Below are 22,710 nucleotides of genomic sequence, written 5' to 3'. Positions count from 1 at the left end.
GAGCAATATTTTTATTAATCTGTGATTTTTTAAAAAAAGATTTTATTAATGAGGAAGATAGGAGGAGAGAAAGAACTGGACATGACCCTGGTACATGTGCTGCCAGGAATTGACCTTAGGACCTCATGATTGAGAATCCAATACCTTATCCTCTGCACCATCTCCCAGGCCACATAATCTGTGATTTCTTTTTTTTTTTTTTTAATTTTTTTATTTAAGAAAGGATTAATTAACAAAACCATAGGGTAGGAGGGGTACAACTCCACACAATTCCCACCGCCCAATCTCCATATCCCACCCCCTCCCCTGATAGCTTTCCTATTCTCTATCCCTCTGGGAGCATGGACCCAGGATCATTGAGGGTTGCAGAAGGTGGAAGGTCTGGCTTCTGTAATTGCTTCCCCACTGAACATGGGCGTTGACTGGTCGGTCCATACTCCCAGTCATAATCTGTGATTTCTAATGGGTTAATGTTATTGAGAATATTCCTAGAGCATACTTATTTTGAATTTTTAAAAAGACTCCTGAATTCTTTTAATTTTGTTACAGAAATAAGAACCAAGGTCTACAATGACAACCTACTTAGAATTCATCCAACAAAATGAAGAACGAGATGGGGTCCGATTTAGTTGGAATGTTTGGCCATCGAGTCGGTTGGAAGCTACAAGAATGGTTGTTCCAGTGGCATCCCTGTTCACGCCCTTGAAGGAGAGACCCGATTTACCGCCTATTCAATATGAACCTGTTCTGTGCAGTAGGACCACTTGTCGCGCAGTTTTGAATCCATTATGGTAATTTTACTATCTGGAAAAGATGAATGTACAATATAATTTTAAAATCTTTCCTGCTTATATAAAAATGTCTTCTTTTTAAAAAAGACTTCAGTTTTGTTTATAGTTTTTTTCCCCCTCAAATTTGAATAGTCAAGTTCAAAGAGCTATAGCATTCTGAGGATCATTCTTGTAGTGAGTTGACAAGATCTCAACTGTGTAATCATCACAGTGAAAACCATAAGGCCCTATCAATACTTTCTGCTCCTGGAGCCACTATGTATCATTAGAAAAGTCAATAGGATGATGTTTCAAAGTGTTATGATTTCTTGGGTAAATCGAAAGCTCAGGCATCATCTTTGATTCCTTTATTTTGTTCTTCTCTTTGTGGGAGTTGGGAAATCAAGCTCGTGACCTCGTACATGGTGATATTTCTCTGTTTCTCCTCAGTTTCCAGTCACCTTCACAAGCTGGTGGAGTCTACACAACTAGAACATTCTGTTCATACTCTTGTCTTTTGCTAGTTTGCTCTATTTCACGATAAAATATATTTTTTAAAAAGGTTTTTTACATATTTATTTATGTATTTATTGGAATTTTACCAAAGCGCTGCTCAGCTGTGGCTTATGGTGGTACTGAGGATTGAACCTGGGACCTTTGGTGTCTCAGGAATGAAAGTCTCTTTGCAAAATCACTATGCTGTCACCCCAGCCTTCAAGATCTCTCTCTTTCTCTCTTTTTTTCTGGAGAGTTTTCTTATTTTTTTAGCTGCTCTACCTGTTAACAGCAGTCTACTCTCCACCTAAAAAGTTAAGAGTTTTTACAGATGAATGTCATATTTTTAAAATTCAATAGCTTCTCACTATACTTGAAATAAAACAATATAATAATAATCCAAACTTCTTAGAAATACCCACAAAGTCCAACATGATCTAGCATCTTTATTTCAATCTTTATCCATGCTTTTTGTTTTCTTCTATGTTACGAGTTACCCTGTTACCCTCTTTCTGACCCTAGATGTGCTAATGTATGCCATGGCATTTGTGTAATAACTAAGATATCTGCCTGCATTGCTTTACTCTCCAATTTTCCTGTGACTGATTTCTTTGGATTTAAGTACTTTTCAATTGTTTATTTAAGCCTGCCTGCCTTTAACTTAAGTAATATTGCACGACAGTATTATGTAAGTATTAGGCTTGCAACATTAAATAAAAACTCACATGTAAAAAAACCCCAAAAAACTCACATGTGTATAGACTAAGTTAACTTCATCAGAAGCCCAGTTCTGTTCTTTGTTCTGCAGTTGGTTCCTTTTACCTAGTTCGCTCACTGCCTTCCCTCCTTTCCTTTTAGTAACCACTAGTTGATGTTACTGCCTAAAAGGTTTTTTTTTGTTTGTTTAATTTATCAACGTATTTATTTTCTCTGTATACTATATGCCACTGGTGACTTGATTTTATTTAAAAATATTTTTCTTTATTTATTTTGCTTAGAGATAGAAATTAAGAGAGATGGGGGAGGTAGAAAGAGGGGAGGGGAGGGTAGAGGTGAGAGACAGACAGACAGGCAGGCAGGCAGACAGACCTACACACTGACTTGTAGCGCTACTTCACTGCTTGTAAATCTTTCCCCTGCAGGTGGGGACTGGGGATTTGAACCTGTGTACTGTAACGTGTGTGTTCTATCAGATGCACCACTGCCCAGCACCTTTGAGGACTTTTCCCTTAAACTGACTTTCCTGTATCCTGCTTTATTTTCTCTAATTTTTATCAATGCTAATTAAAAGTATCTCCTATGGTCCGGGAGGTGGCACAGTGGCTAAGGCACCAGAATCTCAAGCATGAGGTCCTGAGTTCGATCCCCGGCAGCACATGTACCAGAGTGATGGCTGGTTCTTTCTCTCCTCCTATCTTTCTCATGAATAAATAAATTCTTAAAAAAATAAAAGTGTCTCCTGTGTTCCTGCATCTATTTTTTTTTATATTATTTATTTACTTATTCCCTTTTGTTGCCTTTGTTTGTCGTACTTATTGATGTCGTCATTGTTGGATAGGACGGAGAGAAATGGAGAGAGGAGGGGAAGACAAATGCTAGGTATTTGACTTGGGAGGCGGCTCTGCGGCTAAGGCATTAGACTCTCAAGCATGTGGTCCTGAGTTCAGTCTCTGGCATTGCATGGGCTACGGTGATACTCTTGCTCCCTCCTCTTTCTCATAAATAATATATCAATCAATAATATATATATGTATATATTAAAGATTTTATTTATTTACTGATAAGAAAGATAGGAGAGAGAGAAAGAATCAGACATCACTATGTACATGTGCTGCCAGGGATTGAACTCAGGACCTCATGCTTGAGAGTCCAGTGCTGTATCCATTGTGCCACCTCCCAGACCACATAAATAAAATATTTTTATAAGAACTTACTAAATATTGAAGAAAAATAGAATTATAGTAATTTTATTGTTGATAGTTGCTACATATTAAAGTTATAGTAGATTAGCTTGTATATATTAAAAATATGAATTAGATATTGTAATATGTAAAATAGATTTTTTTTTTTAAACCAGAGCACTACTCAGCTCTGGCTTATGGCGGTGTTGGGGATTGAACCTGGGACTTGAGAGCCTCAGGCATGAAACTTTGCATAACCATTATGCTATACCCCCACTCTATAAAATAGATTTTAAAAATATATATTTATTTATTATTGGATAGAGACAGAGAAATTGAGTGGGGATGAGGAGGTAAGAGGGAAAGAGACAGAGAGACACCTGCAGTCCTGCTTCACCACTTGTGAAGCTTTCTCCATGCAGGTAGGGAACAGGGGCTTGAACCTGGGTCCATTTTAATGTGTGCACTTAACCAGGTGCGCCACCACCTGGCCCCCATAACATAGATTTTTTTAAGTATTCTTTAAAAAATTTTTTTTTGTTTTTAAATTTTTTTAATATTTTATTTATTTTTTCCCTTTTGTTGCCCTTGTTTTATTGTTGTAGTTATTATTATTGTTGTTGTTATTGTTGGATAGGACAGAGAGAAATGGAGAGAGGGAGGGGAAGACAGAGAGGAGGAGAGAAAGATAGACACCTGCAGACCTGCTTCACCGCCTGTGAAGCGACTCCCCTGCAGGTGGGGAGCCGGGGTTCGAACCGGGATCCTTATGTTGATCTTTGTGCTTTGCGCCACCTGCGCTTAGCCCGCTGCACTACAGCCCGACTCCCCATAGATTTTTTTAATAGATGAATTTAAAGTTCATTTTGGCTATCAGTTTAAATGTGTTCCTAGTTTAGAAAGTAATTTTAATGAAATTAGAATTCTTGTAAAATTGAACTGAAACATGGTCTATCCTATCTTTTTCCAAAACAGTCAAGTGGATTACCGAGCAAAACTGTGGGCTTGCAACTTTTGTTATCAAAGGAATCAGGTAAGAAATTCTTGTGTATGGGGGGGTCGGGCTGTAGTACAGTGGGTTAAGCAAGCACACGTGGCGTGAAACTGGAGGACTGGTATAAGGATCCTGGTTCGAGCCTCTGGCTCCCCACCTGCAGTGGGGTTGTCTCACAGGCGGTGAAGCAGGTCTGCAGGTGTCTTTCTCTCCCCTTCTCTGTCTTCCTCTCCTTTTTCCATTTCTTTCTGTCCTATCTGGCAACAACAATATCAGTAACAACAATAATAACCACAACAATGATAAAAACGACTAGGGCAACAAAAAAGGAAAATAAATAAAAAACATATATATATATATATGTTTATTAATATATACTTATTTATTTATGTATTTTAATATATATGTTAAAAAAAGAAACTTGTGTATGTTAATGCTGTACTCCTAGACTGAATAGCAAGAGAAATGCATATGTAAAGTGATTTTATATAAATATATTAAAAACTATTAAAGATTCACTAAATATTTTAAATCTCTTTTAGCAATAGTTTTAAAATTATTATTATCATTTTTTCTCTAGTTTCCACCGACTTACGCTGGCATATCTGAACTGAATCAACCTGCTGAACTTCTACCTCAGTTTTCTAGCATCGAATATGTAGTTCTGGTAAGACCATAAGCATTGATTTCAAAGGAAAATCTAGATACCCAAGTGAGTTATTTTGCTGGCCCTGCTTTGTATCTTAAATCTCACAAGTGAGATCATTTGACATTTGGTTTTGTGTTTTGTCTGACTTGTTTCACTTCGCATGACCTTTTCCAGAGCCATATGTTGTTAGCAAAAGAGAAGATTAAATCTTATACCTAAGTAGCATTCCACTGTGAATATGTTACCATATTTTCCTGTCCATTCATCCTGCAGGTGGGGAACGGGGGCTTGAACCTGGTTCTCGTGCACTATAATGTGTGTGCTTAACCAGGTGCACCACTGCCTGTCCAAGAATTCTGCCCCCAAGAATCCAAGATTTTTGATCCACTGTGCTGCATTGTGGGCTTCTGTAGTATCTGGGTTAGATAATTCTATAAAAAATGCCTTATTTTGCTTTCTAGTTGCATATTTATTTTCAAGATTATTAAAATATTTTATTTTTCAAATAGAAACAGAGGTAAATCAAGAGGGGAGGGAGAGATAGAGACTGAGAGAGAAAGATACCTGTGTACTGCTTCATCATGCATTTAAGCTCTGCCCCTGCAGGCGGGGACTAGGGACTTGAACCTGGGTCCTTGTGCATTGTAACATGTCTGCTCTACCAAGTGCACCACCTTCTGGCCCCTATAATTATTGTTAATACAGTAAGTGAAATCACTTCTTATGGAACTATAAATGTTTTTCACTGGATGATATGTCTTGGATATCTAACCCTGAATGTAAACTGTTGTATTTCTAAAATGGCTTTATTAGGATTTCATGATTATGAATCTACTTTCAGTGTATGAATTAGTTTTCTATGATCAGACTATGAAATCATACTGAATTAGCTTAACTTCTACTGCTTTTATTTTTCATTATTTAAGAAATATATATGTGTGTGTATATATATATATATATATATATATATATTTGACATTTAGCCTTTTTTAGTTTTAGGTATATATTAATGTCTTAAAGACATTTTTTTTTTTTTAAAGCGTGGTCCTCAGATGCCTCTGATATTCCTCTATGTGGTTGACACTTGCATGGAAGATGAAGATTTACAAGCTCTGAAAGAATCCATGCAGATGTCATTAAGTCTTTTACCACCTACGGCTTTGGTTGGACTTATTACTTTTGGGAGAATGGTACAGGTTCATGAACTTGGATGTGAGGGCATTTCGAAAAGCTATGTCTTCAGAGGAACCAAAGACCTGTCTGCCAAGCAACTGCAGGTAAGAAACAAAAATGGTATCAACCCATCTGTGACTATCACTGTGTGTGTGTGTGTTTAATATTTGTTTATTCCCTTTTTGTTGCCATTGTTGTTTTATTGTTGTTGTTGATGTCGGATAGGACAGAGAGAAATGGAGAGAGGAGGGGAAGACAGAGGGGGAAAGAAAGATAGACACTTGCAGACCTGCTTCACCACTTGTGAAGCGACTCCCCTGCAGGTGGGGAGCTGGGGGCTCGAACCAGGATCCTTATGCCGGTCCTTGCACTTTGTGCCACCTGCACTTAACCCGCTGCGCTACCACCTGACTCCCATCACTCAGTGTTTTTAAATGTCTTCATAACAGTCTTTACAGTTGTCATTTTGTGTTATTTTTCAAGAGATTTAATGAGAGTGGGAGACCGACCAGAGTATAACTCAACTCCAGCAGTGCTGAGTATTGAACCGAGGGCCTTGTGCATTCCATGAACTACTTCCCTGGCAACTATAACTGCAATTTTATCGATCAATAATTTGATTGATCTAATTCTTGTCTGTTTCACCAATTTTAGTTTTTGTCTATTTTTTTTTTACCACCAAATTACTATCATGTAGTAGGTACATGAGGTATAGTTGTTCAAAGGGATGAGTGAATTAAGTTAAGAAATATATAACTAAGTCAAAAGAACTTGTAAAGAAAAAAAAGTAACTAAATTGCTCCTTAAACTTTGTGAGAGCTGCTGTGATTGGAGGGAAACTGGAGGGGAGCATAGCACTTCAGCATTCTGGACCCCACCCCCCATTCCTTCTACACACACACACACACACACACACACACACACACACACACACACACACACACTATACTCCTGAAAACTTAGATATTTTGTAAACCACTTTATTTCATTATATTATTTTTTAAAGATTTTTTTAAACTTGACTTACTTTATTATTATTATTATTTTGTCTCCAGGGTTATTGCTGGGGCTCGGTGCCTGCACCACGAATCCACTGCTTCTGGAGGCTATTTTTTGCCCCCTTTGTTACCCTTGTTTTTATCATTGTTGTAGTTATCATTATTGTTATTGATTCATTGTTGTTGGATAGGACAGAGAGAAATGGAGAGAGGAAAATAGGGGGAGAGAAAAATAGATACCTGCAGACCTGCTTCACTGCTTGTGAAGCGACTCCCCTGCAGGTGGGGAGCTGGGTGCTCGAACCGGGATCCTTATACTGGTCCTTGCGCTTTGTGCCATGTGCGCTTAACTCACTGTGCTACCGCCCGACACCCTCAACTTCATTTATTTAACTTGATGTGTCAGAGAGAAATTGAAAGGGAGAGAGACATCTGCAGCATTACTTCACTGTTTGTGAAGCTTTCCCCCTGCAGCGTACAGGTAGGGACTGGGGCCTTGAACCTGGGTCCTTGCGCACGCTAATGTGTCTGCTTAACTAGGGGTGCCACCACCTGGCCCCTCTTTCTTTTTTAAAGATATTTTTATTGGGGCCTGGGCGGTGGCTCAACAGGTTAAGTGAAATGCAAGGACCATAAGGATTCCCATTCAAGCCCCCAGCTCCCCACCTGCAGGGGGGTTGCGTCACAGGCGGTGAAGCAGATCTGCAGGTGTCTGTCTTTCTCTCCCCCCTCTGTCTTCTCCTTCTCTCTGCATTTCTCTCTGTCCTATCCAGCAACAATGACATCAACAACAACAACGACGATGAACAACAAGGGCAACAAAGGGGAAAATTTGCTTCTGGGGCAGTGGATTCAGAGTGTAGGCACAGAGTCCTAGTGATAACCCTGGAGGCAAAAAAAAAAAAAAAAAAAAAACCTTATTTTAATGAGAGAGAGAGAGGCAGGCTAAAACACTGTTCAGCTCTGACTTATAGTGGTGCTGGGATTTCAACTTGGAATCTTAGAGTCTCAGGTATGAAAGTCTTTTTTTTAAATTAGTTTTTATTTATTTTATTTATTTTTATTTATAAAAAGGAAACACTGACAAAACCATAGGATAAGAGGGGTACAACTCCATACAGTTTCTACCACCAGAATCTGTATCCCATCCCCTCCCCTGATAGCTTTCCTATTCTTTATCCCTCTGGGAGTATGGACCCAAGGTCATTGTGGGTTGCAGAAGGTGGAAGGTCTGGCTTCTGTAATTGCTGCCCTGCTGAACATGGGCATTGACTGGTTGATCCATACTTTCCCTAGTGGGGTGGGGCTCTGGGGAATCAGAGCTCCAGGACACATTGGTCGGGTTGTCTGTCCAGGGAAATCTGGTTGGCATCATGCTAGCATCTAGAACCCGATGGCTGAAAAGAGAGTTAACATATAAAGCCAAACAAATTGTTGACTAATCATGAACCTAAAGGCTAGTAGGTATATTTTAGTTATATTCCAAAGGGCCCAAGACTATACTAGTTGTTTTTTTTTTCCCTGAGCCTGAAATCTGATATGCAGGTGGATCCTAGTTATTGTCTGGGGAGATGGTGGCATGGTTGGAAAAAGGACCATAAAGCTGGATCAGGGAAGAGAGTAGCTCCCTAATGGGAAAGGTGTATAAGTATTGTTGACTGTAAACCCCACTGATTTGATGTGATCTGGGCCCCATAGTCAGCTTAGAAGCCTATGTGACCTCTGCATCCCTGTAGATCTGAGCTCACATTCTGTGGTCATGAGTAGGAATGTTCCAAGGTGCCCCAGTATCAGGACCCATTTTCCTCAATGAAAGTCTTTTTTACATAACCAATGTGCTCTCTCTCCAGCCCTAGAATAACGTTTTTTCTGAGTCTCATTCTTTGCTCACATAATGCTTTGTTTTATTATTAGTTATCTAGTTATTTTTCAAAAGATTGAGTGAGAGCGAGAGACCACCTGGTCTGTCTCTTATGCAGTCTAATTCGATTCATAGAACACTGCTCAGCTCTGGCCTGCTAGGGTGTCAGGGACTGAGCCGGGAACCTCAGAGCTTTGGGCATCAAAGTGTCTTGCTCAACTGCTTTGTCATTTCCTAGGCCTCACCTTGTGCTCTTTATTTTTGTGTCCTAGTAATGCCTAGCATAGCACATGGCAAGTAGTTACTTTAGCAGTAACAGTGAATATTGTAGCCGTGATGTCTTTACAGGAAATGCTGGGGCTCTCAAAAGTACCTGCCCAGGCACCACGTGGTCCGCAGGTCCAGCAGCCACCTCCTTCCAACAGGTAAGAGGTGCAACTGGCGGGGGGCTGGGCGGTAGCGCAGCGGGTTAAGCGCACGTGGCGCAAAGCGCAAGGACCGGAGTAAGGATCCCGGATCGAGCCCCCAGCTCCCCACCTGCAGGGGAGTCGCTTCACAGATGGTGAAGCAGGTCTGCAGCTGTCTGTCTTTCTCTCCCCCTTTCTGTCTTCCCCTCCTCTCTCCATTTCTCTCTGTCCTGTCCAACAATGACGACATCAGTAACAACAACAATAACTACAACAATAAAAAAACAAGGACAACAAAAGGAAATAAATAAATATTAAAAAAAGAAACTTTTGTTTGTAACTAGAACTTTAAGGAACCAAGCTGTCAACTTAGACTCCAATATTATAGCCAAGTCAGAAGACACTTTATAAAAAAGTATTATGTAATAAAAGCATACTGTAGGCTTTACAGATAAAGATTGGATTATATATTCACAATATAAACACTCACCATAACTGATAAATTAATTGGAATAGTTCCACAAAGTTCAAAAACAGAACTTGTCTATAAAATGCATCTTTAAATATTTGATACAACTGACATGTGAAGCAAATGAGTTTCTAGTATCAGACATTAAGAAAACAGAATGCTCTCAAAAATCAAATAGAGGGAGTCGGGCGGTAGCAAAGCTGGTTAAGCGCACATGGCACAAAGCGCAAAGACAGGCATAAGGATCCCGGTTCGAGCCCCCGGCTCCCCACCCACCTGTAGAGGAGTTGAAGCAGGTCTGCAGGTGTCTGTCTTTCTCTCCCCCTCTCTGTCTTCCCTTCCTCTCTCCATTTCTCTGTCCTATTTAACAACTACGACGTCAATAACAACAACAATAACTACAACAACAATGAAAAACAAGGGCAACAAAAGGGAAAATAAATATAAAAAAAGAAAAAAGAAATAAAAAAAATCAAATAGAGAGCTCTGCAGTCTTTCAGCTCTGGGGAAAAAAGAATAAAAGAAGCAGTAGCCAGTAGCTAAATATACACACAGTTAGTTTGTGCTTCTAGTAATTCTGTGGCTTCCAGGACGGTCTTGCATCTGCTGTTTAATGGGGAGGAGCGCAACATGGAATACATCACATGGAATCCACCCAAGGGGTGACTGAGCAGCATTTGAGATGTTTTCGCTGGTGGACTTTATTATTTTTTTTACTTCTGTCTCTCTCTTTCTCAGATGGAAACAGGAAGGGACACAAGGTGGGGGGAAGAGGCAGAAAGAGCAAGAGAGCACAGTTACAACAGTACTTCACTTCTGGTTTATGGTTTACGGTGGTACTAGGGATTGAACCCGGGACTTCTGGCGCCTCAGGCATGAAAAGCTCATGTGCTGCCGCTACTGCTATCTCCCTGGCCCACTCCTACACTTCCTCAGTGCATGGTGTTCCTCTGTGGTTATGTGGTTACTGTGTGGGCTTGCACCCAGGTCCTCCTGGATGGCAAATGTGTAGTTTACTGGGTCTCAGCCTTTCCTCTAAGCTTTCTAAGTAGAGCTGATACTACTGAAAATGAGTTTATGTGTCTTCTCATAATTATGTCAGTAGCCTTAGAACTAAGGTTGATTTAGTTTTCAGTATTGAAGTAATACTGGTTTGCTTCACTTGTAACATTTATATTCCTGGTTCCCAGACAGTGGCAGCATCACTTAGAAACCGGTCTGAAATGCTGTTTCTTGGGTCCCACCCAAAACCAGCTGAAACAAAATTCTAGAAAAAGCGACCTCTGTTAAAACAAGCCTTCCATCGGTTCTGATGTACACAAAAGTTAGATCAAATGTGTGTCCAAAGTATTTATTTTTAGAAAAGTGGACAGTTTCTTAAACCCTCACCCATAAACATTAGATGGATTTTTATTTAATTTTATTTTACAGATTTTTGCAACCAGTACAGAAAATAGACATGAATCTCACAGATCTTCTGGGAGAACTGCAGCGAGACCCCTGGCCTGTACCACAGGGGAAAAGACCTTTGCGTTCCTCTGGGGTGGCGCTCTCCATAGCTGTAGGACTCCTTGAGGTAGTGACAATGACTTTGTTGTGGAATTCCTACGTGTGTGTGTGTGTGTGTGTGTGTGTGTGTGTGTGTGTGTGTGTGTGTGCGTGCGCAATATGTACAACAGAATGTTCACTGAAAAGCTCATCTCATAAGATGGTGTGTACGGGATTTTATTTAAAGTTTTATCTGCATTATATCTTTTTGTGTTTAGAGAAGCTTCTGGGGGGTGGGCCTGTTAAGCGCTCATAGTACTAAGGGCTAAGACCCATGCAAGGACCTGGGTTTGAACCCCCGCTCCCCACTTACGGGGGGACATTTCATGTGTAGTGAAGCAGTGTTACAGGTGTCTCTTTCTCTCTTCCTTCCTGTCTCCTCCCCTCACTTTCTCTTTGTCCTGTCTAAGAAAACAGGGGAATATATCTATCTGCTGGGAGCAGGGGATTCTTAGTGTTGGCACCGAGCCCCAGTAATAACCCTAGTGGCAAAAAAAAAAGGGGTTCTGGAAGGATATCATCGAAATGCTAGCTAACTAACAGTGGTAGGAAGAAAGGAGTTTTAATTTTAATTAGAAAATAGAGTTAAAGTGAGTTAAATAGAGTTAAAGGAGTTTTATTTTTAATTAGAAAAAGAGTTAAGGGAGTCGGTGGTAGTGCAGCAGGTTAAGCGCAGGAGGCACAAAGCACAAGGACCAGCATAAGGATCCTGGTTCAAGCCCCTGGCTCCCCACCTGCAGGGGAGTCACTTCACAGGCGGTGAAGCAGGTCTGCAGGTGTCTGTCTTTCTCTCCCCCTCTGTGTCTTCCCCTCTTCTCTCCATTTCTCTCTGTCCTAACAACGATGACATCAATAACAACAACTGATAACTACAACAATGGAACAACAAGGGCAACAAAATGGAATAAATAAATAAATAAAAGAAAAAAAATAGAGTTAAAATAGAGTTAAAGTTAAAAAAGGGTTCTGGAAGGATATCATTGAAATGCTAGCTAACAGTGGTAGGAAGAAAGGAGTTAAAAATAAAAGAGTTTTATTTTTAATTAGAAAATAGAGTTAAAGTGGTTAAAAAATTTAACGTACTATCAGATTTACAGAAAAGTTGAAAAGAACTCTATTTTTGAGCTGAGATTAAATGCTAACATCATATGCTTGAGCTTTTGAATTCTTTAATTGTATTTCTTATAAGCCCAGATATTCTTCTGCCTACCATTATATAAATATTAAAACCAGAGTATTGACTGTGACACTTTACTGCCACTTCATTGTCACACTTCATTCAAATTTGCCCATTATCCTAATGTGTGTGTGTGTGTGTGTGTGTGTGTGTGTGTGTGTGTGTGTATGTATGTGTGTGTATTTTAACCAGAGTGTACTGCTCAGCTGGCCTGGCCTATGGGTATTGAACTTGAGACAGTTAGTGCCTAAAGCATGAAAGTGTTTTTGCATGACTATTTTGCTATCTTCCTAGCCTTTTAAAATTTATTATTATTATTATTATTATTATTATTATTATTATTATTATTTTAACCAGAGCACTGCTCAGCTCTGGCCTATAGTGGTATGGGGGATTGAACCTGGGAACTTGAAGCCTTTGGCATGAAAGTATGTTTGTATAACCATTATGCTACCTTTCCTACCCCCTAGCCCTTTAAAAACACACACACACACACATACACACACACACACATCCTCCCCCCACCGAAAGAAAAAGACTTATTTGCAGAGGGATTCATTTCGTAACTATGTCTGTCTTTAATTCCTTTCAGTGTGGAATAGTTTCTTAGTCTTTACTTTCATGATGCTGACCCTTAGGAGGATTCAGGACTATTATTTTATGCATGGCCTCTCTCTTTGTTGTCTGTCTTCCTTTAAGATAGAGGTAGATAGATAGCTAGGTAGACAGACAGACAGACAGGGAGACAGAGAAAGAGAAAGTAACCACAACACTGAAGCTTCCTCCGATTTGATGGGGGCTGGATTCGAGCCTGGGTAGTGCACACGCACACGGCCAAGCAACACTATCCGAGTGAGCTATTTCGTGGCTTGACGTGCTGTAGCCTCCCGTTTAGATGCAGGTCTCGCATCGTTGGCAGAAATAATGCAGGAAATACTGGACTTCTGCTGTGCCATGTGAGATGGCACATGATTCTTAATTTGCCTCATTGCTGATGATGGTCACAGGTTGTTTTTTTCCTCCCCTCACTGTAACATCACTTATTCCCTTTTTTTAGTTAGACATTACATGGCATGGATCCTGGACACCATGCAAATGTTCTGCTTCTCTTTAAACTCATGAAAATACATATCATTCATGTATCATATCTGTGTATAAAACAAAGAGTTCACAGGTTATTTTAAAACTAGGAAGCACGGCTGTTTAGAACAGACATCACTCTGGTACCTGTGCTGCCGGGGATCAAAGTCGGGACCTCATGCTTGAGAGTCCAGTACTTTATCTACTGCGCCACCTCTTAGACCACACCAATATCTTGTTTTAAAATTTCACTTAAACATTTTATCTGATTTCTTGAAAAATGTATATTTTCTTACTTTCTAGATAAAACAAAAGAAATTTGTGTATGTCCGAAATGTATGTCCTTTGTGATTTCCACTAAACTCTTTTCACAACTTACTTTCCTTTCTTCCTACCCCCTCTTTTTTCCCCCCTTCTCCAACAGTGTACTTTTCCTAACACTGGTGCTCGTATCATGATGTTCATTGGTGGTCCAGCTACTCAGGGACCTGGAATGGTGGTTGGAGATGAATTGAAGACACCTATAAGATCGTGGCACGACATTGAAAAAGACAATGCCAAATATGTTAAAAAAGGAACTAAGGTAATTCTGGTGTTGAAGTCTTTCAGCCTAATTAGAAAACTTAATTTGATGGAAGAGGAGGAACACACATAATAAATAACTGCTATTCAGAAGACTTTCTTGTTTCTTGCCAAGACATAAAAAAAAAATTGGGGGGGGTGGAGAGAGGGAGAGAGACAGATAACCTGCAACACTACAGGTGGGACCAGGGGCTTGAATCCAGGTTTCTGTCTGTTTTTTTTTTTTCTGTCTAGATTCAGTAAATAAATAACAATATTAAAAAAATAACTTCCAAAAATATATTCACATTAAATTATTTCTTGCTCTTTACATTTTTTTTTTTAAATTTCCAAGAGGCTATTCCTTAGAGATGTGTATGTATAAGAAGTATGTGAATCTCATAGCCTGATTAGTGCATCTTTTTTTTAATTTTAATTTTTTTAAGTTAATTAATTAATTTAAAAAAGGAGACATGAGGGAGTCTGGCAGTACCGCAGCAGGTTAAGTGCATGTGGCGCAAAGCGCAGGGACCATTGTAAGGATCCCGGTTCAAGCTCCCGGCTCCCCACCTGCAGGGGAGTTGCTTCACAGGCGGTGAAGCAGGTCTGCAGGTGTCTGTCTTTCTCTCCCCCTCTCTGTCTTCTCCTCCTCTCTCCGTTTCTCTGTGTCCTATCCAACAACGACGACATCAGTAACAACAACAATAACTACAACAATAAAAAAAAAAGGAGCCATTAATAAAACCATAGGATAGGAGGGGTACAATTCTACACAATTCCCACCACCAGATCTCCATATCCCATCCCCTCCCTTGATAGCTTTCCCATTCTTTATCCCCCTGGGAGTATGGAACCAAGGTCATTGTGGGATGCAGAAGGTGGAATAGTGCAGATGAAGTGTTGGGGGCACTCACTGCAGACTATTGTGTACTTTTGCTTTCACGTATATATATATATATATATATATATATTTTTTTTTTATATTTATTTTATTTATTCCCTTTTGTTGCCCTTGTTGTTTTATTGTTGTAGTTATTATTGTTGTCATTGTTGTTGGATAGGACAGAGAGAAATGGAGAGAGGAGGGGGAAGACAGAGAGAGGGAGAGAAAGATAGACACTTGCAGACCTGTTTCACCGCTTGTGAAGCGACACATCTGCAGGTGGGGAGCCAGGGCTTGAACCAGGATCCTTATGCAGGTCCTTGTGCTTAGCGCCACCTGCGCTTAACCCGCTGTGCTACAGCCCGACTCCTCACGTATATATTTTGCCCTAGTTTATGGACACGTGTGAACAGATTAGTTCATCTTTACGCACTTTTCTGTTAATGTTTCTTTTTTCTTTTTTAATTGGGGGATTAGTGATTTATAGTCAACAATAAAATACAGTAACAAAAAAGTACAATAGTTTGTACATATATAACATTTCTCAGTTTTCCACCTAACAATTCAATCCCCTCTAGGTCCTCTGACATCACGTTTGAGAATCCAATGCATTGTGCCACCTTCTGGACCACATGTAATGTTCTTTATGAACTTGGATCGTTACTGTTATTTATTTTCTTTTTTGGTACAAGTTTTATTGCTGGAGATTAATGTTCACACAATTCATTGCTCCCAGCAGCCGTTTTATTCCTTTCCCTTTTTCTTCTTTATTTTTCACATCTTTTTTTTTATAACATATTTTCAAAACATTCTATTTCACCATCACATCTTTTACTTTATTATTTTTTACTGGGCGGATTAATGGTTTATAGTTGACAGTAAATACAGTTGTTGGTACGTGCATACAATTTCTCAGTTTTCTTGGGGGTGGGGGTGGGTTCAGGTCCTACAACTCAAAAGGTGGAGGAGGTCCTAAGTGGAGGGGGGGGTTAGTACTTTATGCAGGAAACTGAGACATTTACACATGTGCCAACTACTGTATTTACTGTTGACTATAAACCATTAATCCCCCTAATTAAAAAAAAACAAACTAAGTGAAAAAAGAAAAATTTTCCGTTTTCTGCATAACACTCTATCCCCTTGCCTAAGCTCTCCACCATTGTGCTAGGACCTGAACCCCCCTCTTCACTTTTTATAAAATCTTTTTATGGGAGTTGGGCTGTAGCGCAGCGGGTTAAGCACATGTGGCACAAAACGCAAGGACCAACCTGAGGATCCCGGTTCGAGCCCCTGGCTCCCCACCTGCAGGGGAGTCGCTTTACAGGTGGTGAAGCAGGTCTGTAGGTGTCTGTCTTTCTCTCCCCCTCTCTGTCTTCCCCTCCTCTCTCCATTTCTCTCTGCCCTATCCAACATCGATGAGATCAACAACAGTAATAACTATAACAACAATAAAAACAACAAGGGCAACAAAAAGTAAATATTTTTAAAAATCTTTTTATGGGGGGGTTTAATGCTTTATAGTAGTCATGGACCATAGACACAATTTCATTGTGCACCAGGACCACAAGATTCCCTTCTGCCCCTCCGTCTCCCTCTTTTTCCAGAGTCTTTTGCTTTAGTGCAATGCACCATGCCCAGTCCATGTTTACCCTGTGCTCTCTCTCCCTCTTCCTATTCTGTAAGTCTTGCTTATAAGTGAGTACCCTTCTCCTTTTGGCTTATCTCACTTAATATGTCTTCAAGTTCTCTACTTCTTTTTTTTTTTTTTGATCCAGGGTAAGAGACAAGAGATAAAGTAGGTAGATGACGAGAGAGAGAGAGGAGAGAGAAGTGTTAACTGCAGTACTTCCTTTTCTGCTTGTCAAGTTTCCTTGCTGCTAGTGGGGACTGAGGACTTGAACCCTGGGTCCTTGTTCGTGGTAATGTGGACACTCTTCCAAGTGCTCCACTGCCCAGCCTCAGGAAGAATGCCTTGGAAAGAAATAAAGACTTAGAGAAGTTATTGTGCCACTTGCTAAGATAGGGCAGTGAATTTAACCAGAGCAAGTAATTTTCTACCTCAATACCATTTAAGTGTGATGTTACCTTTGGGTTGTTGTAGATACTGTTAACAGCGTAAGGAAGTTTACATTTAAATGCTATGTGGACTATTTTGGTATTTCTCACATTATTTTGATCTATTGGGAAAACTTACAGAATGTTTACATTGGCATACTGATTTGAAACCAATTCTTTTATAGCACTTTGAAGCTCTAGCTAATCGAGCCGCTACAACTGGTCATGTTATTGACATCTATGCGTGTGCATTAGATCAGACAGGTCTCCTGGAGATGAAATGCTGTCCCAACCTTACTGGGTATGTATTTATATATTTTTACAGTGCTGGCGGTTACAAATCAGTGATAGTCTAGGGGGAGAAAGGATCATCATTCTACCATTTCAGGACAATAGCTGTTAATGCCTTCTGAACCTCACCTTTTGCACCCCATAATGATCCTGGGTCCATACTCCCAGAGGGATAAAGAATAGGAAAGCTGTCAAGGGAGGGGATTGAATATGGGTTTTTTTTTGGGGGGGCGTGGAAATTGTGTGGAAATGTACCCATCTTATTCAATAGTCTTGTCAATATTTCCATTTTATAAATAGAAATTTTTTTAAATAGTGTAAAGTACAGCAAAAGAAACCACGTTTTGCTTGAAAAACTAGCCAACTCCCAGGATGCTTGGCATAATGTCTTTGTAACTAATGATGGTTTATAAGACTGTAAGATTACAGGGTACAGCTCCATGCCACACCCACCACCAAAGTTAGGTATCCTACACTCCCACCTCCCAAACACAACTAGTTCTCACACAAGTCTTAGAAACATTTTGCTTGTTTTTTTTTTTGCAAATTCATGTGCATTGGTTTTTTAGATTCCGTATCTGAGTAAAACCATCCAGTAGCGGCCTTTCATCTCTTCACTCATTTTGCTAAGCATGATCACCTGTGGTTCTAGCCTGTTTTTCCTGAAAGGACATGATAACATATTTTTTTCTTTTTTAAAAATAATTTATTTATTTATTTATTTATTCATGAGAAAGGTAGGAGGAGAGAAAGAACCAGCCATCACTGCCAGGGATCGAACTCAGGACCTCATGCTTGAGAGTCCAGTGCTTTATCCACTGTGCCACCTCCTGGACCACAATAACATCTTTTTTGACTGCAAAGTAGTATTTCACGGAGTAGATATTCCATCACTTCTTTAGCTAGTCATCTGTTGCTTCCAAAGTCTGCTTCTACTTTGGCGATTGTGAATAATGCAGCTATGAATATACGGGTGCATGCATCCCTTCAAATTAGTGTCTGAGAGTCCACTAGAGAAATGCCTAAGAGTGGATTGCTGGGTCATAAGGTAATTCCATTTTTATCTGTTTAAGGACTCTCCATGCAGTCTCCCAAAGGGGCTGCCCCAGTTTGCATTCCCACCAGCAGCGTAGCTTGGTCCCCCCCCAAAAAATGGCTTAATGTTTTAAAAGGATTATCTGACTTCAGTTGTTTTTCTTCAGTGGAATGTAGAAACAAGAATATAACCTATAATTTACTTGTCTTTTTGAGAGATACCAGAGCATTGCTTAGCTTTGCCATATGGTGGTACCAGAGATTGAACCGTGGCCCCAGGCGTGCTAGTTGGCTGCGCTGATAATGCGCAGAGAGAGCTCTCTCCCTGGCCTGAACCCGTCATGTGTGAAGCTTTTCCTGTGAAGGTGCCTCCCTCTCTGGCGGGTCTGACGTGGTCACTGAGGGCTCAAGACCAGATCCTTGAACATGACTGAGTGTGCTCTCTATAGGCTGAGCCATCTCTTGGCTCTGCTGCTAGTATGTTAAGAGTATTTTCTTTCTTTTTATTTTTGAGAGAGATGCAAAGAGAGAAAGACGCAGAGAGAAACACCAGAGCACTGCTCAGCTCTGGCTTATGGTGGTGCCGGGGATTGAACATGGGACTTGGGAGCCTCAGGCACAAGCACTATGCTATCTACCCCCGCCCTTCCGCTGTTAATATTTTAAAAGTAATTGGTTTTCTAGTTTTAATACAGAGACTCCTGTGTTTGAGTCACATTTTGTTGTTGTTGTTGTTCTTTCTATGCAGAGGATACATGGTAATGGGCGACTCTTTTAATACTTCCTTATTCAAGCAGACTTTTCAGAGAGTCTTTACCAAAGATATGCATGGCCAGTTTAAAATGGGCTTTGGTGGCACTTTAGAAATAAAGGTAAGAACCAAAACTTCACGTGCCTGGTAAGTTACCAAGAAGCATATTTGTAGACTTGCTCATAATTTAAAAAATCTGTCCTTAGTTAAATTTAATATATGCTTTATACAAAGAGCTTTTTATTAATGTTCATCTTATTTACTTATTTTGGAAGAGACAGAGAAAATTGAGAAGGAAGAGGGGGTATAAATGGAGAGAGAGAGGGAGTCCAGTGGCAGTGCAGCGGGTTAAGCGCACGTGGCGCCAAGCACAAGGACCGGCGTAAGGATCCCAGTTCAGCCCCCGGCTCCCCACCTGCAGGGGAATCGCTTCACAGGCGATGAAGCAGGTCTGCAGGTGTCTGTCTTTCTCTCCCCCTCTCTGTCTTCCCCTCCTCTCCATTTCTCTCTGTCCTATCCAACAACGACGTCATCAACAACAACAGTCACTACAAAAACAAGGGCAACAAAAGGGAATAAGTAAATAAATAAATAAGTAAATAAATAAATAGAGACCTGCAGCACTGCTTCACATCCCTGAAGGTGGAGACCAGGGACTCGAACCTGGGTCCTTGCACATTATAACGTGTCTGTTCTACCAAATATGCCACCATTTGACCCCTATTTTTTTTCTACATAAAGGATTTGACTTTTTAAAAAATATTTATTTTCCCTTCTGTTGCCTTTTTTTAAAATTGTTGTTGTAGTTGTAATTGATGTCATCTTTGTTGGATAGGACAGAGAGAAATGGAGAGAGATGGGGAAGACAGAGAGGGGGAGAGAAAGACAGACACCTGCAGACCTGCTTAGCTGCCTGTGAAGCGACTCCCCTGCAGGTGGGGAGCCGGGGGCTCGAACCGGGATCCTTACACCGGTCCTTGCGCTTTGCGCCATGTGTGCTTAACCTGCTGTGCTACTGCCCAACTCCAGGATTTGACTTTTTAAGTATGTCTTCTCTTTTTTGTTGTCCCCTTTTTTTTTTTTTAAATGTTAGTGTTAGATTTCTTTAATTGAAGGATATGTTCTCTGACTAAAGTGAAACTTGCCCTTTGCCATTTGGACAGTTAGTAATTGTTTTATTGGGACTTTCTAATTTCTTGTTAAGTGGTAATGGTAGCTTAAATTTTAGTTGCAGCAGAAATCAGAAAGAAACTTAATTTTTTCTTACATTTTTTCTTATTTTTATTTATTGGATAGAGATAGTCAGAAATTGAGAGGGACGGGGAGATAGAGAGGGAGACAGAGACACCTGCAGACCTGTTTCACCGCTCACAAAGCTTTCCCCCTGCAGGTGGGGACTGGGAGGCTCGAAGCTGGGTCCTTGCATATCGTAACATGCACTCAATCAGGTGTGCCACCTGGCCCCCCTAAGAAATTAATTTGTTTTTTAAAATTTTTTTATTTGATTTTCTAAGACAAAGGGAAAGAGAGAGAGAGAGAGAGAGAGAGAGAGAGAGAGAGAGAGAGGAAGATAACCTGCAGCCCTATTTCACCACTCATGAAGCTTTCCCCCTCCAGGTGGGGATGGGGGGTGGTTTGGACCTGGGTCCTTTGACATGGTAATATGTGCATGCAACCAGGGCTACCACCACCCAGTCCCAAAGAAACTAATTTTGACAGATTTTATGTGGGAGGAAAAACAGATGATGATGTTCAAGTTTTTGGGTTAGAACATTATGGACTTCGGGCATGGTATGACTTTGAATTCAGAGTGAGGTTCTCAAATAGAAACACAAAGAAAACAACTGAAAACAGAATTAAAGTTAGGTCAGGGCAAGATGTTGAATTTTGAAGTTACTGTTGTAACTTGATTGATTATTTTAACTTATTGTTTTTATTGTAACTTGATTGATTATTTTAAACTTTAGTATGTTTTAATTGACCTTTGGGTAATTATGGGAAATAATCTGTATTGTTGTATACTTACAGTTGAATGTTGGAATATCTTTGAGCAAACCTAGGTCTTTTTTTTTTTTTTAGACTTCAAGAGAAATAAAGATTTCAGGAGCTATTGGACCCTGTGTGTCCCTAAATTCTAAAGGACCCTGCGTGTCTGAAAATGTAAGTCTCCTTTATTCTAGGAAAGAAATGACAGCTAATTAATAGGGAAGAACCAACAAAGATCTGGTGTTCATTTCAGAATTACTGTGTGGGCTAAATTTTTTAGTAGAATGTGGTCCAGTCTCTCTTGAATCTCTTTGTAGTTGCTTATTATTTCTTTTTTCTGTTTACCCCTAAATCAAAAAAGTACACTGTCACCAGAATTCTATGAACTTTTAAAGATTTGCTCATTTCAGAAGAGAGACAGAGACAGAGGGCTCTCGAGAGAGAAAGAGGCCAGCCAGCATCACTCTGGCGCATGTGGTTCTGCGGATTGATCTCAGGACCACACCAGTCTTAATTTTAATGCCTAAGTTTTTTTTCTTTTTTTTTCTTCATTTTTTTTTTTATTTCTTTATTGGGGAATTAATGTTTTACATTCCACAGTAAATACAGTAGTTTGTACATGCATAACATTCCCCAGTTAATGCCTAAGTTTTTTTCATGCTGCCCTACTGTGCCTAATCAAAAACAGTTGTGATTTGGAAATTTGGAGATTTCTGAAAGTCAAAAATTCCAGAATAATTTTTGTTAGTAGAATTTCTAGCAGCCTAACTGAATGGGCGAGTTTTAAGTTTCAGTCACTTTCTTTTTTAAAAATTAATTAATTAATTTATTTTCCCTTTTGTTGCCCTTGTTTTTCATCGTTGTTATAGTTATTATTGTAGTTGTTACTGATTTCGTTGTTGGATAGGACAGAGAGAAATGGAGAGAGGAGGGGAAGATAGAGGGGGAGAGAAAGACAGACGCCTGCAGACCTGCTTCAGCACTTGTGAAGCGACTCCCCTGCAGGTGGGGATCCGGGGGCTCGAACCAGGATCCTTATGCCCATCCTTTTGCTTTGTGCCACCTGCTGTGCTGCCACCTGACTCCCATTCACTTTCTTTTTTGTTAATCCATCTAATGAGCATATAATGGGCTTCATTATGGTAGATTCTTTTTTTTTTCTTTTTTTGTGGTAAGATTCTTGTGACTAGATGGGATATGAGATAGTAACACAAAGGGAGTTATCTTTATTGTTTATTTATTTATTTATTTATTTATTCCCTTTTGTTGCCCTTGTTGTTTTATTGTTGTAGTTATTATTGCTGTTGTTGTTGTTGGATAGGACAGAGAGAAATGGAGAGAGGAGGGGAAGACAGAGAGGGGGAGAGAAAGACAGACAGCTGCAGACCTGCTTCACCACCTGTGAAGCGACTCCCCCTGCAGATGGGGAGCCAGGGGCTTAAACTGGGATCCTTTTACTGGTCCTTGCGCTTCGTGCCACCTGCACTTAACCCGCTACCAAAGGGAGTTTTTTTTTTTTAATATTTATTTATTTATTTTTGTTGCCCCTTGTCTTTATTGTTGTAGTTATTGATATTGTCGTTGTTGGATAGGACAGAGAGAAATGGAGAGAGGAGGGGAAGACAG

The 22,710-nt window shown here is 40.0% G+C and overlaps 1 protein-coding gene across 1 annotated transcript in view; it reads left to right on the top strand.

Moving 5' to 3' along the window:
* SEC23A (SEC23 homolog A, COPII coat complex component) overlaps window positions 1-22,710 on the top strand; it is a 56,161-nt gene that overhangs the window by 5,972 nt on the left and 27,479 nt on the right. Inside the window, exons 2-11 of the mRNA XM_060175458.1 lie at window positions 550-791; window positions 4,142-4,199; window positions 4,741-4,827; window positions 5,850-6,086; window positions 9,190-9,266; window positions 11,149-11,293; window positions 13,947-14,105; window positions 17,207-17,322; window positions 19,096-19,219; window positions 21,178-21,258. Of these exons, the coding sequence (XP_060031441.1) occupies window positions 571-791; window positions 4,142-4,199; window positions 4,741-4,827; window positions 5,850-6,086; window positions 9,190-9,266; window positions 11,149-11,293; window positions 13,947-14,105; window positions 17,207-17,322; window positions 19,096-19,219; window positions 21,178-21,258 (1,305 nt within the window). The 5' untranslated portion in view covers window positions 550-570. The remainder of the gene's footprint in view (window positions 1-549; window positions 792-4,141; window positions 4,200-4,740; window positions 4,828-5,849; window positions 6,087-9,189; window positions 9,267-11,148; window positions 11,294-13,946; window positions 14,106-17,206; window positions 17,323-19,095; window positions 19,220-21,177; window positions 21,259-22,710) is intronic.

This window comes from Erinaceus europaeus, chromosome 16, assembly GCF_950295315.1.
Source record: "Erinaceus europaeus chromosome 16, mEriEur2.1, whole genome shotgun sequence".
Classification (NCBI taxonomy): Eukaryota; Metazoa; Chordata; class Mammalia; order Eulipotyphla; family Erinaceidae; genus Erinaceus; species Erinaceus europaeus.
Note: the sequence above shows the minus strand (reverse complement) of the source record. Positions and strands in the feature narration are given on the sequence as shown.